This window comes from Vanellus vanellus (genome assembly GCF_965231255.1).
Source record: "Vanellus vanellus genome assembly, chromosome: 1".
NCBI lineage: Eukaryota > Metazoa > Chordata > Aves > Charadriiformes > Charadriidae > Vanellus > Vanellus vanellus.
In genome coordinates this window covers 65337016-65356141 of record NC_138905.1, presented here as the reverse complement: position 1 = coordinate 65356141, position 19126 = coordinate 65337016, and the positions used below count along the sequence as shown (strand labels likewise).

General features: G+C 41.5%; 1 protein-coding gene across 3 annotated transcripts in view; it reads right to left on the bottom strand.

The window, feature by feature from the left end:
- DGKI (diacylglycerol kinase iota) overlaps window positions 1–19126 on the bottom strand; it is a gene marked incomplete at its 3' end in the record, with an annotated part of 112784 nt that overhangs the window by 12220 nt on the left and 81438 nt on the right. For all 3 annotated transcript variants that reach the window (XM_082485446.1, XM_082485448.1, XM_082485447.1), the window contains 2 exons: window positions 17289–17314; window positions 549–586 (listed from right to left, as the gene is read on the bottom strand). In XM_082485446.1, coding sequence (XP_082341572.1) covers window positions 549–586; window positions 17289–17314 — 64 coding nt within the window. The remainder of the gene's footprint in view (window positions 1–548; window positions 587–17288; window positions 17315–19126) is intronic.

Here is a 19126-nt window from a genome sequence, read left to right as displayed (position 1 = left end):
GGCACAAAACATTTTTGCATGGGTGCCTTTTCCTAACAGTAACTAACAATACCAAAATACTACATGTTTTGAGACATCTGTCAGATGATAAAACAACAAGCTGAGGTTTGTTCTACCTGGTCTGGTGGTTGCTTAGGCAGAAGTTAAGAAGTCTCCAGCAACTCCAGGGGCTTGACCACCAACCTCACTGCCATAAAATATCCTGTACTGTGTAAGGCTGTGTCAGAACTACCCCGCTGTTCAGTGTTGCCTTTGCCAGTATAGTAATTTCCCTGTTAGTAACTGACACATTGCTCTGTGCAGTGCGCTATGAATCCTGGGCTGAAAGGTGCTGTCTAACACCAGATCCTATTCACTCGAATTTCACACCTCACCTGACTGATGTGTTCCCCTAATATTCAGGGTTTCCTGGAAAGGCTGTAAAACGGCACTTGCCAGCAGTCCCTACAGCAGTCTATTTATGTTTTGAGCAGAGGTGTGATAAAATTTACAGTATATCAGACCTGCAAAAAGTGTGAAAAAGTGGACACTCGGTGTTCTGTACTTACCTTCAGCAGATCACCAGCTATGACTGCCTGTAAAAGTGCTGCAAAAGACAAATAGAAAACTAATGTTAGGCAGAAAGCATTGTGCACATAGCCTCGCTGCTGAAAACATAGCTCACAAGTCCGCGTAAGTTAAGACCGATGCCTCAGTCCGCTTGCATTCTCATACACTACCAAAACCAATGAGAACCCTGCACTGACACAGTGGAAAGGCAGAAGACTGCCCACGTTGCATGAAAACTGTACAGACATCAAGCCAGCATTTCCAATGCTGCCCTGGAAGTGCATGCTTCTATCTGAATTTTTCCCTTGAGACTCTTCAGAAACCTTTCAACAGTGCCCACAGGGTGGGCCCGACTCTGTAGCACCTGAGCCATCACTAAAGATATCAGTGTCATAAACACAGAGAACCTGAAGGTATCCTCAGTCCTCTCAGATTTTTTTCATACTGATGGCGGAGTGGTCAGTCAGCCCCAAATACAGAGTCCCAAGTTGCAGATGATGAGGTGGCAAAAGAGAAATTTCTTAATAATCATTTGTATTACACAAACATTTTGACATGCCAGTGGGCAGCAAGTCCCCAGGGTTTGGCAGGGTCAAACACAGAGCAGGAGCCAGTCCCCTCCTTTTTAGCCTTTGTGATTTAAACAGACACAGAAGGAAAGAGAGACAAAAAGAGGGAAAGCGCTCACAGCAAGGCAGGGCAGAGCTGTGCACAGAGCTGGGGGCTGCTCACCACCCATTACTATCTGCCCAGTACCCCTTAAAAAGAAGGCGGCGGGCAAAAGCATGGGACTTCGTATCACCCTATGTATAGGCTGCATTCAGCTGAAAACACCGTGGTGGCAAGTAACCACAAACATAAGAAATTGTTACAAATCTACTGCTATGCAGCTATTTCCTCCCTTTTTTTCCCTCCCTATCATGATATATATAGTAAAAAACAATTCCGGATAATCTTTCTGGGAAAGCACTTACTTGGTTTTCATCCTAGAAAGCATTAAACATCTGCCTCAGTTCATACTTTTTCAAGAGTGCCTAAGCCCATTTCTATCTTCGAGTCTACGCAGCGCAATCAAGTTAAGCATTTGCTCGAGTGCCATCCTTGATAAAGATGCCAAAAGCTCACGTTGGGAGGAACAAGGGGGAAAGAAAACCATAGTATAGCCTTGCCTCTGAAAAATAACACACAGGAAACTGCACAGTGTGAATTCCGTGAGGAGCTTGTTATGGCTTCAGAAATAACGACGCATCCAAGCCAAACACTGCACAAGAGGAAGTGTGTGCAAAGACGACTCAACAAATGTCCCTTTCTTTGAAAACACCTGGGGTTGTGTGTGGCTTTCTGGTCTCGGCAACGCCTCAGGCCCCGGCCACGCAGCAGCAGGAACGGCAAAAACCCAGCCCAGCTAAGTTCTGACTTGGGTAAGCAGCAGCAGCAATTCTTGTGACATTGGATTTAGGGCAGTTTTACGGTGACCATGAGTTAAACTAAGTCCTGCAAATCTCCCTCTGGCATCTGTGGGAGGGAGGACACACAGATTTGAGGAATGGAAAAAGGCAAACACCAGCAGGTAAGAGCTAGAGCTGGAAAAATACACGTACATCTTTTCTTCAGATTTCATTTTCAGTGGTGTACGTCTTTTTTTTTCCAATAATTCTAATACGGGCTCAGCCCAAATTAACAGCAGAGCGGAATTTAACCCTTGTGTCATTCTTTTTATCTTTTTCCTCTTTTTGCACCTATCTGGTATCGCTGCCACATTTATTCTGTGGGCTACTACAGTCTGGACTTGTATAAATATTTTGCTCTCCTCATACGCGCAAAAATCAAACCAACTGGTGACAACTGGTGACACCAGCTTTTCATTGCCTTCTACATCCAGTATTTCAAGACACGGCTTCTCTGAAGTTACTTCATAAGAGGCAGAAATACATTTTTCTTATGCAAACCATGTTTAAGATTATAGTTCAGAAAAGCCAGGAGAGAGATCTAGAAAACTATGACGTGAAAAGAAAAGCCTGGCAAGCCGTGAGAAATCTTCTACGTTGAGTATCCATAACCAGAGGTTGGTCTGGTGATAAGGCTATTAGGATAAAGCAGCTGTACAACACATTCAGCATAATTAGACCAATCTTTTCCTCTTTCCTAAGCCTCCAATCCAGCAAAGCATTTAAGGCAGGTGCTTAGCTTTGAGCTAATCACATTCTTTTCACCAAGTCTACCTGCACACTTAAAATGAAGTGCTTTGCTAGGGTAGAACCTATTGCATAAATGAATATATTACAGAGCAACAAAACCAGCTGGCATAACAAGCAGATTAGACTCCAGTAAAATAATTCAGTTCTGTAAGCCAGGATGCTGGAAAACTTAGAAGCTACTGAACTAGAAATGGAGAAAGGTTCTTTAGAATAGGGAACACATTTACATAAACATATGAATATTGCTCAGCACACTAACCCCGTAAACCCAAATGGGACTGCTGGGCATATTAAGGAGGAGGGTGAAGATGGTAAAAATCACCTGGTTGTTAAAGAGGTGGTAATACAAGCAAGCAGATGGTATTGACAAGAGAGAGCAGACTGAGAAATTGGACAAAAATGCTGTTAACATGCAATGCCAGGCTAACTTAAAATTAAAAACATTAAAGTGAGAATAGTTTTATTTCTTCCGAGCAACACTGCACCACTGCTGTAATATATAACATGAATTATGCAATTGTTTTATCATATCATAAAATACCTTCAGGTCTTAAAGATGCCTCAAAAATTACTTGATTTAATAAATATTTAAATCAAGTCATTATTTTCTCAACTTCTCCTAAGACAAGCATTTGTCATGACTAATAAAAATGTTTTATTACCTTTTTCAATTATTTAGCAAGCAGATTTATTGCTGATGAAAGGTGACAGCTTGACAAGACTGGAAACTGCAGTGCTCTGTCTATATAACAAGGAAGCACTCAGTCTGCCGCGGTGGTAGGCTCCCAGGCTGCCTTCTCAGCGAAGGTCAACCCTCTTTACTGATACACCCCTGTGGACAGCCCCTGCTCCATCCCTGCTCCATCACTGACCTCCCTGCTGAAACGGCCAGCAAACGCGTCAGTCACTGCCCAGGGTGATGGATCTTGACAGAAACAATTACCTGCTAGGATATGGGCGGCCAGAAATGCAGACTGTGTATGTAAGAGCCACTAGAGACAGGCAACTTTTAGTTTCCACTGGGTGAATTTTGAGATGAGGTTCTAACCACCCCTGTGGGCTGACTTACAAAAGAAACCTAATTAAAAAAAAAAAAAACAAAAAAAAACAACCCCAAAATAAACAAACAGAAAACCCCACACATTTGATTTATAAATTAAATATTAAACAGCTACAAGTGGATAATGCACTAACAGGAAAAAAAAGTCATGTTAAAAAGGCTGCTGATTGAATTCTGGTAATGCTGCAAGCTAGTGCACCTTGAGACACAGGAAAAACACCTACTAGTACATCCACACATGCCAAATCACAGAGTCACAGAATGGCAGGGGTTGGAAAGGACCTTCGGAGATCATCTAGTCCACCACCCCCTGCCAAAGCAGGTTCACTAGGAACACATCCAGGCGGGTTTTGAATATCTCCATAGAAGGAGACTCGACAACCTCTCTGGGCAGCCTGTTCCAGTGCTCTGTTACCCTCAAAGTAAAGAAGTTTTTCCTTAATACCTTTCCTGTGGCATGAGTCTCTCATTACTTCTACGTTAGTGCCCACTGTTTCTATTGGAAACAACTTTTTTTATTTCATATTCTAAAAACACATGTTGATGTCACTGAGTTGCAATAAACATTTTTGTTTCCCAGCCATAAAATTAACTTACTAAATCACAACTGCTCTCTGGTTCTGCATGTAAAGTCAGCAGCATTAAAACAGTGCTGCAAAATCAGTCATTAAACACTGGGAAATAGGTAACGGAGGACTGCGGTATTCGTAGCCAGTTACTTCGGAGGCTTCAAGATGCCTAGGAGGTCTCACAGGGCTGCCTGGATGGTCAGAAGATAAAATAACCCTCCATAAAAAGTAACCTGATGTTCCCGCAACAGTTCCTGTTGTGCATCTCCCTCTACAGACTACAGAAGTTCTAGGGAAAATGACCTCCAACTTGCAGTACCTAAATTAAGAGCCAAACTTAGACAGAGAGGGGATCCTTCAGAATGGCATGATGCCAAGAGACATGTCTGATCATCTGCGAGAAGGATGATTAAACAAGGACAAAATGGGGGGTCCTTCTTTTAAGGGTTTCCAAAGTATGGTACTCCCAGGACTGGGCAATGCTCATGGTCTCAGAAATTTTGGGAGTTCTTTGTATAATATAGAGGTGCAGCATGAGAACACCTCATAAACATAAGGGCTAACACAGACAGACCTTTCACTGCAACACATCAAAAGAAAACAGCAGGAGAGGTGGAAAAAAGTCATCATCACCATCTCGCTCGCTTTAAAAGCAATGAAAATTCTCAGAAGCATCACGAGTAAGGAAAACCTCAATCAACAACTACCCCTTCCCATCTGCCCCCCTAGTTCCAAAGCTGCTGATCAGCTTACCACCAAGGACATAAGCAGAGCTCAGCACCACACTACTATCATGCCAGAATTTTGCTGCTAAAGCACTTTCAGAAAGAATATGGAGAAAAAAAAAATCTTAGAAAGCCTTGTAGATAACACCTCAGGATGCCAAGTTCTTTGTTGAAAGTAGGTTGACGTAGAAGATATATAGTAAGTTAGTGAAATAATCATTAGTGAGCCAGTGAGAGGAGTTGGCTTTCACTGGAAAGAATCTCAAAGAACAGTACAGTTCTGCAGTCTGCCACTGCCAGTGGTACAGGAGTAATATGTCATTTTCAGTCAGTAAAATTTATTCATAAACAAGAAACATCTTCCAGATTTTACCGGTCAGATTGCACACCTGATTTGACCCTTTCTATGCCATATTTGCACTCACTACTGCTATACAAACCAAGCCACAGTGAATGCTGATAAAAATGTGGGCCTGATTTGAAGCTTTCCCCATCTTCAGCCAATTCTTTAGTGAAGGTCTGAGAACTGTCACTGGACGGAGCAGAATTATTTAAAACTATGTTTTAAAGTATAAGTACCACACAAAGGAGTTGTCCCACCCGTGATTAAAATGCAGCCAATTGGAGATCTACGAGTGAAATGCAGTGTGAGACCAAAGTATTAGTTGCAATGATACATCTTACCAAGGGTTAAAACAATGCATCTGATCAGCGTATGACAACATTTAAGCACATGGGAAATTATGGCAGAATTCAACTACCGTAACTCCAACAGAATGAGGGCTCATAAAATCTTTAGCTCTTTCAAAAGACACAATAAGACAGCTGATGATCTGCTGAACTGCTCAGGCCCCTGTAGAAACTTCATTTATCAGGCAGTGCCTGCAATTGTCCAGCCCTTCCTAAGACACAGCTAACGCACCGATTCAGCACTTGGAATTGATATCCCATCTGCATTTCAGTGCTGGATGTTTCTTACTGGTTAGGGGCAGCTAATAAAAAATATTAGACATTACAGCTCTGGTGTGGGTTGCCCAGAATTTGGGCCTCAGTGTCCACCACCATCTCCTGCTGGACTTACTCAGGGGAACTCTTAAGGAACACCTCATGAAATACTACCTCGCTCAAACCTTGCTGAGCTGATAATGAAGAAGAAACTGCAGCAGAAGGTGACATCATCAAATTTCTTGAGAGTTATTAAACTTAACTTGGCCTATCATTAGCTTCCAGAACGTTTCCAGCTCTTTACCGCTGTTGTAGACTGTGAAATTCATAGAGTCAGAAATTAAAAGTAATTACTGTTTTACACATTGAGAAGTTAAAAGCTGACCCTGACTAGAAGAGTGCTTTTACACAGCTGGAGTCTTCTGAGCTGTTAAAGATCAGCATTACAGAAATTATAAGAAAACAAGCCCTCGTTTTAATTTCCCACTAGTTTTATAGAAATCAATAATAACTTCTATTTCAATCACTCAAAAAGCTATGCTCTCAAGTGAGAGTAAGTCCGTATAGATTATCATTCAGAAATGCATTCTTTTCTCTGTAAACAACAATTTGCTTGTAATAGCTTTGTACAATCTAGTAAAGATCAAATCTAACATGAAAAACTGACGGTAATATAAGTTACCCAGAAATGTACAGAACTGACTTTTTTTTCTACTCTAGCCATGATCTTCAACCTTGGCCTGTAGATGAAAGGGGTGGAGGGCGCCATTGGGAATTGGTTTGTGGACTTTTTCCCTTCAGAGATGACTATGGAAAAAAGCATCTAAGATATAGAGCAGCACATACATTTGACATTTCTGAAGGGTCTGCCGGTCCCATAGAAAAGTTTTAGGGATCGATGTTGAAGAAAGGTTGTGAATGTCTTCATTTGAGCTTTTACAAACCCCTTACCTCCTCCCAATATTTTATCTGCATTTAAAGTTACAAAAAAAAAACAACCCAAAACAAAACAAAAAAACAAACCACCACCCTTTAAAATACATATGCCAAACTGTCTACATAACTGAGAAATCAAATTACAAAATTAATAACGCTTTGTTGGAATGACTGTGAGCTCACAGGTCTTCAATCTACAAATAGTCTCAAGTCTCACCAAACCTGATGATGCTTAAACATTTCTCTTTGAAGCTAAGATGAGTGGAAGGAGCAATTAAATGTTTCTTCATGTATTTTATGCACGTGCAAGTACTGGAAGCAACTACTGAAGACCATGAAAAAGTAAATGGAAGTTAAGTCTTGTGGGTTGAGGGGTCTCCTTGATGCTGGCAAAAAACCCTGAAATAAATGGTTAAAGCTTTGTGTGGGTATAGAAGAGACAAAAAGCTAGCAAAACTAAAAGCAGCAAAAGCAAGACGTTCACTATGCGGACTTGCTTGAACTTCTGCACAAGAAAATCACTTCCTCTGTGTTCACCGAAAAAGGACTTTACATCAAACAGCTGTTTGACTCTTACAACCAAATTTTCCTCCTGATAGAAGGGGGCCAAGGTCCCTGAATATAGGCTAACTGATTGGGCCAAAAAAAGCTGCACCCAGCTCCTATGAAGGACACTTACCCCCTTTGGAGCTTGTTGTAACAGTGCACAACTTATGCCAAGATAAGGACACAAATATTTGATCCTATCATAGCGATCAGGACTGAATTTTTCCTTACAGCTGTGCCCAGGAAAAGCTGTGTTCAGGGAAAAAAGGTCCATTTCATGTCTGTGGTGGTGCAACACCACCACCAACGCCCCCCTTCAGGCCAGACGATACTTAGCCCAATTTCCTCCTCACCTGGGCCACTTAAAAATACGATGGACCAGAACGCTACATAATGGTCTAATATGAAAGAAAGAAAAGGTGGAAAGCAATGGACCAGAACACTATGGCAACCCCTTACTGTGCCAGGATCCCATAACTCCTACCATTTGAAAATAATAACTATAATTGACCACTCCTGACAATATATGGATTGTGGCCAAAGAGAGGGAGATACCAGGACGCAAGATCTAGCAAGTTCTGGGCTTGCATAACGGGTGAAAAGTACCAGAATATCCCATTGTCTGAGCCAGGCTGGAGTGGAAAAGTACCTGACGAAAGTCAATTATCTTGGATCCTATAAGTAGTGATTCTAGCAAGACCCTTTGAGCTCTTCTGGATCACAGCAGGCTGTGGCCAGTACCTCCCCTGAGTTGGGACACGGCTCAGGTTGACACCTCGAGGATTAGAAGACCAGGGCAAGTCAACCCCTCTCGAGTCTCAGTTATCATCCATTAAGGAATGCCGATGCATTGTGCATATTTATTCTAAACTCAGGACAAGGGAAATTTTTAACTATAGGCTAGCTTCTCTTTCATCCACATCTCCACCTATATATACACATTAGCTTTTATGGACATGGATGTTCTTTCATTTGTCCGTGCACACGCAGGAGTTAGACATGGTACCCTTTGGCTCCTTAGAGTCGCCCACTACTAAGGGATTTTTTATTCCAGCAGTTAGAGACCTCTGTGTGTGTGTGCGCGCGCTTATATGCTTGTGCTTATATGTATATGTATTAATTTGAGGTATGTAATTTTGCTTATATATGTATGTACTGATTTGGGATACATTATAGTAAGTTAGTGTGAATTTTGTCATCTTTGTAATTAAATCGCTGTTCAACTATTTATCAAATCATTTTGTATATCTTTAAATCAGTTAATGATTAAGTGCTGCTAAAATTCAACCTCTTTATCTACCTCACATCATAAATAAATTTTGAATCGCTGCTAAATCATAATTGTGTCAAGTATTTCCATCCATGGCAATGTCCATTTACCCTGTAAATACAGTCCATGTACTGATGAGGAATCTGCCTGATCATAAAGCTTAGTAGTGCTGCTGCTGATAAGACTCTTGGGTATATTGGTGTCAGGTGTTAACTTCCATCTTGTTTTCTTTGTATGCTGATTGTTACCACCACATTGAACAAAAGCTGACATACAGTAAAAGAAAAAATATCTTGCACCAAATGGAATATTTTTGCACAATTTTTTAAACTTTGGGTTTGAGCAATCAAAATGGAACATCTTCAGCAAAAAGAGGGCTGACAAACCAGGACAACCAGTCTCACATTTCAATGCTTAAGAAAGAGGCTGCATTATAACTACACAAGGGGCATTTTGATGGGGGATTTGATTGCCTATAAGCCTGAAGAGACAGCAACTTATAAATGCAATCATAGCTTAAAAAAGAAAAAAGGTTTCTAGCTGTTTTAGAAAGCCTAGCTCTATATGTCAGCAACATCTCTTTCTAATCTGACATCAGCCATGAGAAGGAAGGTGCTGGCGGTCTACACATGCAGGAGCTGTCTGGCATGGGAATGGGGAATGGCAAACGGTTCCTGGACCTGAGGCAGGAGTTCTGCCTCAGCCCAAAGACTGCATAAGAACCACGATGGAAATATGACAGCAATTTAGAGGCAGAGTTTAGAGAAACATGCAGTTTAGAGGCTTCCTGCCCAGAACATAGTCCCTCTTGTGCTGGCTACAGTAGAGAGTCATTGATTTTTAAATTTTTTTTCCAAACTGTATTTGTTTGCTGCCACTATCCTAAAGAAACAGGTGGTAAACAAGATTTCCCCACAGGATTTCAGCTTTAGGAAAGGCTTAGGCTTCTTAGGGAATCCTAGAGCGATGGCACGAGTCTAGGTAGCTCACAACAGCAGTGCTGTGAGGCACTACTCCCATGAAAGAAAACCAAATAAAGAGCCTGAGAGCTCAAAATGCTCCCAAGAGACCAAGAAAACCGACAGTGCGGCAACCTGCTGCAACTAAAAGCTCGAAAGCAGATCAGCTGAACAGCAGCCAGACACAGACGTCTGATGACTCTTCAGCAAGGGGAATATTATGAAGGCCTTCACACAGCATCTCGCGCTAATCCACCTGTACGGGAAAAGGCGTGCATAAGCACACATTCTCCTGTGGTTTGAGAGACACTTTTGAAGCGTGCCGGCCCTCTGAATAAGTCATACCTCAATAACATCTATTTCTACGATTGCACAAAGAGGTAAAAAACCCTCCTAAACGTTTGTGGGTTGCTCTTCAGTTACAAAAGCATCCCATCCTCTGCAGATTCAAAGGAGAGAACTGACACAGTTTTGACTAACTTGGGAATAAGACAAAAATTTTAACATGCAAAAAAAAATCATCCATTACTCAGGTGGTTATAAATATGCATTACAAGCCTTTTCCTTTTAAGAGTTTTGGATTCAAACAACACACAGCATCAAACCACTGTTTAGAGAAGAAAAAGGAAGTAAAAATAACCACACAGGCTTGCTGGAGGGAAAGAAAGGCTAAATTCTCACTTACACAGAAGTCCCTTCATACGACTCTGGAAAGATAAAGAGGCTTTCAAGCAGATGTAAATTACACTCAAGCTGCCTTTAAGGCCCCATTTGCACTGTCAGACTAGTTTAAAGGTACTTTGATGCCAATTAGAGTCCACCCTGAATTGTTTACGTGGCACTGGTGCTAAGCTGAGAGTGCAGTTGATAGTTGGGAGTGGAAGTATTCAGACTCTAATGCCAAACTTTTCCTGCAAGACCGTTTAACTCAAATTTACAAAAGGAAGGGATGACTGTAAAGAAAAAGGACTTTCTTTGTAAATGGTCTAAAAACCCAAAGAACGGTTACAGATAAACTAAGTACCATCTGGTAGACACCTTCACTTTTTTGCTTCCCTTTTCCCTTCCACCATTTTTATTTTTAAGCCAAGACAGGAACAATTAATGTCATTTTCAGGAGTAATGTGGTGGAGGAAAATGTCTCAGATCAAGTGAGAACACAAGGCAAGGAAGACTTTGGCTGACTAATGCAGCCACTTTATCAATAGACTGGTATTACTTTGGCAGGAAGAGAATTCTAGGTAAAATAATTAAGCAATTACTTATTTTTTATTTTAAAATAAAAAGGCCACACTGTTCCCCCCCCTTCCCTGACTTGACTATCACAGGCACTCCTACCACGCTGCCTTCATACTTTTGCCGCTGCAAGGTTGGCTGCAGTGCCTTTGCCTGGCAATATCTATGTAACTCTTCCTCAACAAGCTGGGGCTTCACAGTACAACTGAATAATCTGAAAGTTAGTTCAAGGATTTATTTGCTGGCCACAGCCTTCCGTGGATGGAGCGAATTGTTTTGGTTTTTTTTGTTTGTTTTACTTTACCAAGTTGCCACTCCTACCTGACCACTAGCAGCTTCCATCAGAAACAAAAAACAGGAGCAAAGTAGGTTGCAAGGTTACCCAGGGCTTCTGCTTGAAAATAGGTCCCCTGATTCAAACAACACGTTCCTTACTCCTAGTTCCTCCTGCTGGGAAAGGGATAACGGCAGTGGCCACCTGGAAACAAATGTTCCCCAGTTTTCCTCTATTACTCATTCAGATGTCCACATCTGCCAGATGTCTTCCTTTGAGTTGCCTACTGACCCCTCTGCCTGCTTAGATGTGATGAGCGGTGGGGTGCAGGCACCTTTTAAAGGTTTTGGGCAGAGATGACCTCCCTCAGCCCTGGAGAAGTGTTTTGACAGAATGCTTTCTCTTGCTATGTGTACCACGGCTCTCCATTGCTGAGCTGAAAAGCAAACGAACAAACTCAGAGCGGATCCCCAAACAACTGCTGGCTCAGCTGGTCACAGACATGCTTTCAAGACACTATCTGGGAGGGCTTTCTTCCCAAAGTGGCTAATTAATCAAAATAAATACCTGCAGTCAGGATCCCCCTCACTGTACTGTCTTTGATTTGTTCAGAGAAAGCATTCCAAGACATCTCAATTTGTTGCTAGGTAAACAGCTGCAACATCACCCTGAAGAACATATCTTCTCAGCTGGAGCTGCACGAAGCCATCACTCTGTCTTTTGAAGGAATTTTTTTTTTTTTTTTTAATTCTATCAGCACTGAGACGTTTGGGTTCATCTGTATTTCCCTGCTTGTCCTTTTTATTCAGAATGGCATGATGCTTAAAAAACTCTTGAGGAGAATGTCCCTTTGCAGACTATGACTAGCAAGACCATTGGGAGTGGATCCAGAAAGCAGAAAGGCTGTTGAGAGAGTGAAGTCCATGTTCCCACAGACCACCAGGGACAACAGGAAATCCCATGTATTGGAGGTCCCAGGAAGTGTTCTCAGCTCTTGTGCCCTTTTCTGGGGATCCTAAAGCCATCTTCCTCTTGCATGGGTTCAGACCTCCTCTCTTTAATGGAGCAGACAGCACTGGAGCAAATACCATAATGGACAGCACATTTTGCCTACAAGGCAGGAGCAGACACTGCATAGCATAGCATTTTGCTGTACAGCTTGCTGTACTGCAAAGCAAGTGCTGCCGCTGCCTTCCATGGACGCATTTGATCACTCCCATCCTTATAATTTATATAGCTGCTCTCTCCATCCAGAGGGATAGCCAGAAACAGAATTACATCCCCCCACTCCAAGCTTCCAGTTTGAACCTGGGCCAAGCAATCCCTGTGGAAAACTCTTCTAGTAGAGGTTAATTTGAAGCTCACCATTCAAACCCACTTCACTTCTAACGCACTCCTGGCTCTATACAAATCCCTCCTGAAGATAGGATATCCAGACTGTATGACTCTAAGTGTCATCATGGAACCACTATCTGCCAGAATCTGAAAGATCTTTGAGTATCACCATTCATCTTTCCAAAGCAGAAATATTGTCCTTCATCTTCACCCTTTGTATCATATTATGACATCGTCAATAACTGTCTCCAAAATTTCTCTTTTGAATATATTTTCCTCTTGTCTTAATTTCTCAGTTGTCCCCTATTCCCTCATGAATTTGGAATCTATTGCAGGAAAAAAAAAAGAAAACAAACAACGGAGTTTAATCACAGCAGAGCTTGCTAGAAATTATGCTAATGCAGCAAAACAGCATGTCTGCTAGAAGCAAACAAGGCAAAAAGCCCAGTTTCATGGGTTTGTAGGGAAACAAGAAGAGCAAGAGACCAGAGACACAAATATTTGGAACCTCCTACCTTCAGATCAGAATGCAACTCAGATGTATAAGGACTAAGCAGTGGGGTTGACTGCTACTTGAGATGCATTAGTACAGTCACTTGAAACTTTGAGTAGTTCCATCAAAAACAAGGTTCCTCTGTTTGAAGTTAGGCAAACAAGTATTGAGCTACATCAGCTCCAAGTTGTCTTTAGATAAATAAACATGCTAATGTCCACAGACCGCTCAAGAGTTTGCTGTTGTGGGTTTGTTTTTTTCTTTTCAGAAGACTGAAATGGAAATGGAACTCGTACTTTTTTAAGAGCATTTCCCTCCGTTGCTCAGGTGATGATGAAGAACAGCCAACTCAGTTACACAGGGTAACCAAAGAATGGTAAAGATAACCCAAATGAAGCCAGACCAAAGGTAACGCAAAATATAAGAATATTATTCAATGCATTAGCATAGGAAAATTTGTAGCCAGATTTCAGCAGGCTGGCTGCGGATAAGAGTGGGCAGGGCATGGTCTAGCATACATACAGTGTACAGTGCATTACTGAAAGGTGCTGGATGAAGAAAGGGTCCAACGATAACCAGGGAATGACTGTGTACTGGCCATCACAGTAGCATACCTGATCTAGAAACAATGGATATGGTTTCTTTCCATAACTTCCAACAGCTTCAGGCCTTCTGAGCATAAGACCGGGATTTTCACAGAGTGAAAATACAGCAGGTGGTACCATTTACTAACAGGGGACCTCCCTGTCCCCCCTCCCTCATGACATCCTCCAGATCTGCTGTGGCCCTGCCCAATGTTGACTCTCAGCTAGTCCCAGCTCCCAAAGAAAGACCACTGTCCTCCAAGGCTGCAAGGCATGTAACTGCACCAGGGCCCACCTGACTGAACAGGTAGCCCTTCCCCATTTCATTCTTCACAACCATCACCCTAATACTCTGCTAAACTACTATGCTTTGGTATTTACTTAGCTTGTTCCATTTTGTCAGTCTGTCAGGGAATTTGGGGATTAGGGGTTTTTTTTTCTGCTCTTTTTGTGGTTTCTTGTTGTTTGGTTTTTTTTTTAATTAAAAAAAAAAGGAAATAAGAAGATGCATTTCACACTTTAGTTATCTATTTCCTAACTACCTGTACCAAGAACAAAGACTCTAACCTTCTAAAGTCTTTAAGAGGTTTGTCTTTTTTCTTTTGAAGCTTTGGATTTTCTAGCAGTACTGTTTCTCTTTCTGTGCCAATTAAAATGGCTCTGTTTTGCAACTGATAAAGGTGCCTTTAACTCGTGTCCACAACAAGGAGCATTGTGTGCTGTTACAATTGTTCAGTAGATGCCCAGTCCCAGACAGATGGTGCTTTATCCTCACCCTCTCTTCAAGACAGCATAATGCATTGTCCTGTCAGGGATTAATGGAAGTGCCACTCACATTAGATGCTAATTCTGGTAGCAACTCTGTTGCTACACTACAGATGCTACAGCAACTGTTTGCAACTAGTGCTTGAAGCGGGCAGTCCACACGGAGGAGAAGCAGGACATTCAGAAATCAAAGTGAGGAGCACAGTGCAAGAACATATGCAGAATGCAACCTCACGGTCAAGAGGAAAGAGACATTTGAAAAGGGAGACAAGGATGATGGAAAGAAAGAAACACAGAGAAACAGGAGAACAGTCCTCAAGAAATTGAGGACTGAAGACTAAAGAAGATAAAACAAAGATCGGGAACCAAATGGGAAGGTAAAACAAAAGATCCAACATAAATAAGAAAAGCGCCTTTTCTCAGTAATGGCCAGCACATCACGTCATCAGAAAATCAGCACTAAAAAGGTGCCCCATAATAGAGAAGAGCAGCTGAAACACAGGACATAGAGCTATGTCAGTGAGGGTAGGTTATTCTATAATTGGATCTTGCCCCATTGTGCACCCCAAAGCATTATTGCCTTATAAAACTGCATATGAATGTTTAACATCTTGAATAGGCACACAGTTGAGTACTGATTATTAACGAAAATAAGAGTCTCAAAATGACTCCTGGATACCTACTTCAAGAAAAATACACCAGAGGAGTTCTGCATAAACATCATAAAAGACAGGCAATTCAGGGATAGGTTTTCAGCTCTGCCCTGGACCCTCCCTTTTTTTGTTTAGATAAGAGATTTCAGATCCAAGCCTAATTTTAGATGCTTCCACATATGCATAAAATGGTCTGAGAAGCACCTAGGCTCAAAACAGCTTGTGCTACAGCACTTCTGTCATGTTTTCTCTCTAGTACTGTGGTTGTTTACCATGGTCTGTATGCCACGTAGTGGGAGAGAGTATTGGACCTCTCTTTCCGAAAAGCCACTGGGGCATGTAAAATCTTTTGTGTTTGAGAAAAGCTCCTACATATTTACATGGATGAAAAATCTAGTTAGACACTCCACACAAAACTTCTAACTAGCACTATCATGTCTCTAATTGGTCAAGGGAACACAGGCCTTTCACTCTACACTTCAGAGGAGGTTTCTTATGGGAGAAAGGGAAGAAAAGGAAGGAAGAGACTATTCAGAGATGTTTATCAAACCTGAAAAGGCAGACCCAGATCTGGCAGCAGATGGTAGATGGCAAAGAGAAAGATTTTGTGAAAAACTAGAACAGTATAAAAACAGTGGAAAGAAGGAAAGCATTATGACAGCAGGAAATATTGAAGTATAAAGATATATGAGGAAATACATTTACACTGTCTGTTGTTCCATTAACATATAAAAATGGAGCAATAGAATAAATGCAAGGGAAATGAAAAAGCAAAAGTAGTCTATCACTAACAAGCTTATGCACTGACAAGAAGCTTGAGTCCCGGTCCTGAAATAGTATATTAGACCATAATGTTTTCAAATTTCTTCTGAGGGCTGGAGAAATGGGGTATACAGTTAACTTCTCACAAGTGTCCAGTACTTTATATTAAGAAGCTGTGGTCATGGTAAAAAGCAGATGAACTATTACACATGAAAATTGCCTCTGGTTCACAAAGTCAATGAGCTGTAAGTTACGGGAAGTTGATAGGGTCCACCAGGAAATTCAAACCATATACTACTACCATTCTCGTACTCTTATGTGTCAGGGGATCCACTGCTATTGGGCACTAGGCATGGACTAGATGGGCTAGATATATCTCTGGTCTGACATGTTTAGTGAGACAAACATGCACATACTTTAGTGACATACTTCCAGGCTCAGACCTCCTTACATGCCCATTTGCAATAGTCCTTACTATTCCCAATCTGGACCCTTCTTGAATAATACTTATTGTATTGTCTAGAAATTTTACAGATTGTATAACTGCATACAAATTGAATGACATAAGAAAATAGATTATTTTTTTCTTTTGTGGTCCAAAACAGTACTCTAGATTCAGAGCTACATGATGAACTTCCCCTCTCAGTTACAATCTCATCTTTTTTTTTTTTTTTTTTTTTTCTATTCCTTGTGCAGCTCTGCCAGTGCCATTACTACCTCACTTGCAATACGCCTCTGGATTTCACTACCAATGCAGCCATACTTTAGTGCACTCTAGAAGGATATTTATACCACCTATGTCTAAGCACCTAAGCAGGTCATAGTTATTAAACAGTTAGTTACTGCAAACTCCCTCTTTAGTCCATAGGGAAAGATCAGATCCTTCAGTCTCCTTCAGAGTAAGTACATTACCATAACGTGCAACTCTTGCTACTCAAGCCACAAGATTTTTACATGTAGAAGCTCCTAATGGTACTAAATTCCACACCATGCTACCAGACTGATTTTAGTGTTTACCTGAGATAACTTGGGTTCAAGCCTTTAAACACAATCCACTCTGCTCTGCTACAAAGGTTCTGTCCTATAAGCATCATAATAAATCAGCTCATCTTCATGAAAACCATATATCGCCCTTTAAGCCCACACGTAATTTTTCATAGGTGAAGCCCTATGCAGTCCTGTGAATAAATTGCAAACTCTTGCAATAGTTCATTTTGCTGGAGCAAGATTCATTTTACAAATAACTCAACACAGGCTTAACTTCTGTCAGCCTGAACTAAACGAGCAAGCACTTGATGTCTAGGGGTGAACAAAGTCTGAGCAACATCAAAATCATTTTTCTCCACCACAACTATGTTAAAACACAGCTTACAGCTAGTCTTTAGTCTCATTTTTAATATGCTATTAATATCTATAAAACACATCTTACCTTGATCTTCTGAAGAGACCGGTGACCTGGAATAAAATAACAAAGTCCAGTCAATCTTTGGTATGGAAAGGCCACAAATAAGGTTCAGTTTATTGTGGGGAATAGAATACAGCGGAATTGGAAGGTTTTATTCTTGGGCTAACTTAGAAGGGAGGGCTGGAAGGCATCTGAGAAGAAAGGGGCAGAAAAGGGCAGAGACAGAGAGCAGGTTCTGCAGACCAGAGTGGCTGTATGGAGGCACGTCCATAAAGCAGCTGGCAGCTGCACTGTCGAGCACTCATGCCAAGAGTTTCTGTAGGTACTTGGCAAAGAACTTATCTACTACTGTTACTGTTGGAAATAGCCGACATCATTAGTGTTCAGAAAGTCCCAATCCTTCAGAGTTTATTGAAGGGTCCATAATTAAGCGTGGCTCAGGAGGAAACCTCACAGCTAGGGGTGGTTGAGGAAATTATAGCTTCAGAGGAACTTGCAGTCATTAAGGTAGCCATTTTTCTTACCATGAGTCAATGTGGTGGAGAGCATAAAAGCAACACAAACAGACAAAAAAAAAAAAAGAAAGGAAAAAAGGTCTGGACAGATGTAAGTACAGTAAAAAGCAACATAACAGGAACAACACAAGAGTTACAGGATACTCTAACCAGTGGCTTAAGTCTCTGATAATACACCAAGAGAGTGAGGAGTTATAAAGGATGAGGGACCTCGCAGTGCCTCTGCTGATGAACAGAAGGTCCCCACTGAATTCCAGACATTTGTGTCACATCTCCCATCACTCAGGATCACACTCCTCATCGTTTTGGTCAGCACCCACAACAAAGGAACATAAAGAGGTGTAAAGTATTGGCCCTTCATGTTTCCCTTTGCTGCAGTAGCTTGGCTTAACAAAACTGGGGTTAACTGTACAGCCAAATCTGAGATATGCCTTACTTATTTACACCAAATTGACAGCACAGAGCAGATTGGACCACTGCCTCAGCACTTACCCAACAAAGATTTTCAACTGCATCTATACCCTTCCCACCCAGGTAACATGGAGTTTGTTCCTGCAGGGAATGGGACAAGTCATGCTTCCTTTCCAAGATATATTTAATTTTGCACCAAGGTACAAAAAAGAACAAATTACTAAAGATTTAAAAATGTTAGTGTTGCCAGCAAACAGATCAAAGCTGACAATAAGAAAAGCAGCCACAGAGGGGTGAAGGGAAAAAAAGGAACAAAGAGGAAAAGAGCACGTATATATTTAACTGAGTCAGCAGGGGCTGGGGGCTGGAGGGGGGACAGGAAAGAAGGGTTAGGAACCCTGGATTTAGAGGAATAATGGAGCCAAGGAAGGAGTCGTGATCTCATTTCATAACAGCGGTTTGAAAATGAAGGTTGAAGAATTACAGGACATCAGACGCAGATATGCAAATATGTAGATGCAAACAGGAAAGATGGAAGGAAAAGAAGGAAACACTCCTAATGAGGTATGCAAATTTTTATTTTTAAAAAAGAGAGAGATTTGCAAAGAAAGAGGGGAAAGAGTTACAGCACAGCTGGAGCAATGGTCACTGTGAAAGGAAAAAATGTGATTGCCTAATTAAGATTCTGACTGTGCAAGAAGCCAATGCGTCTGTATGGATCAGAATTAATTAATCCTCTACTCCCATTAAATCCTCTGATTGCTGCTGAACATCCTAGGCATGTATCCTGCTCTGCTGCCAACCAGGCCAGCTCTGCCCTTGTGCTTCAGCCATGTCTGTGGAAATACAGGAGGAATGCAGGTGACCCAGAGGATTAGCAGGCATCGCTGGGATTCTGTCCCACTGCTTTGACCACTTAGTTACAGGCCTTCCTCC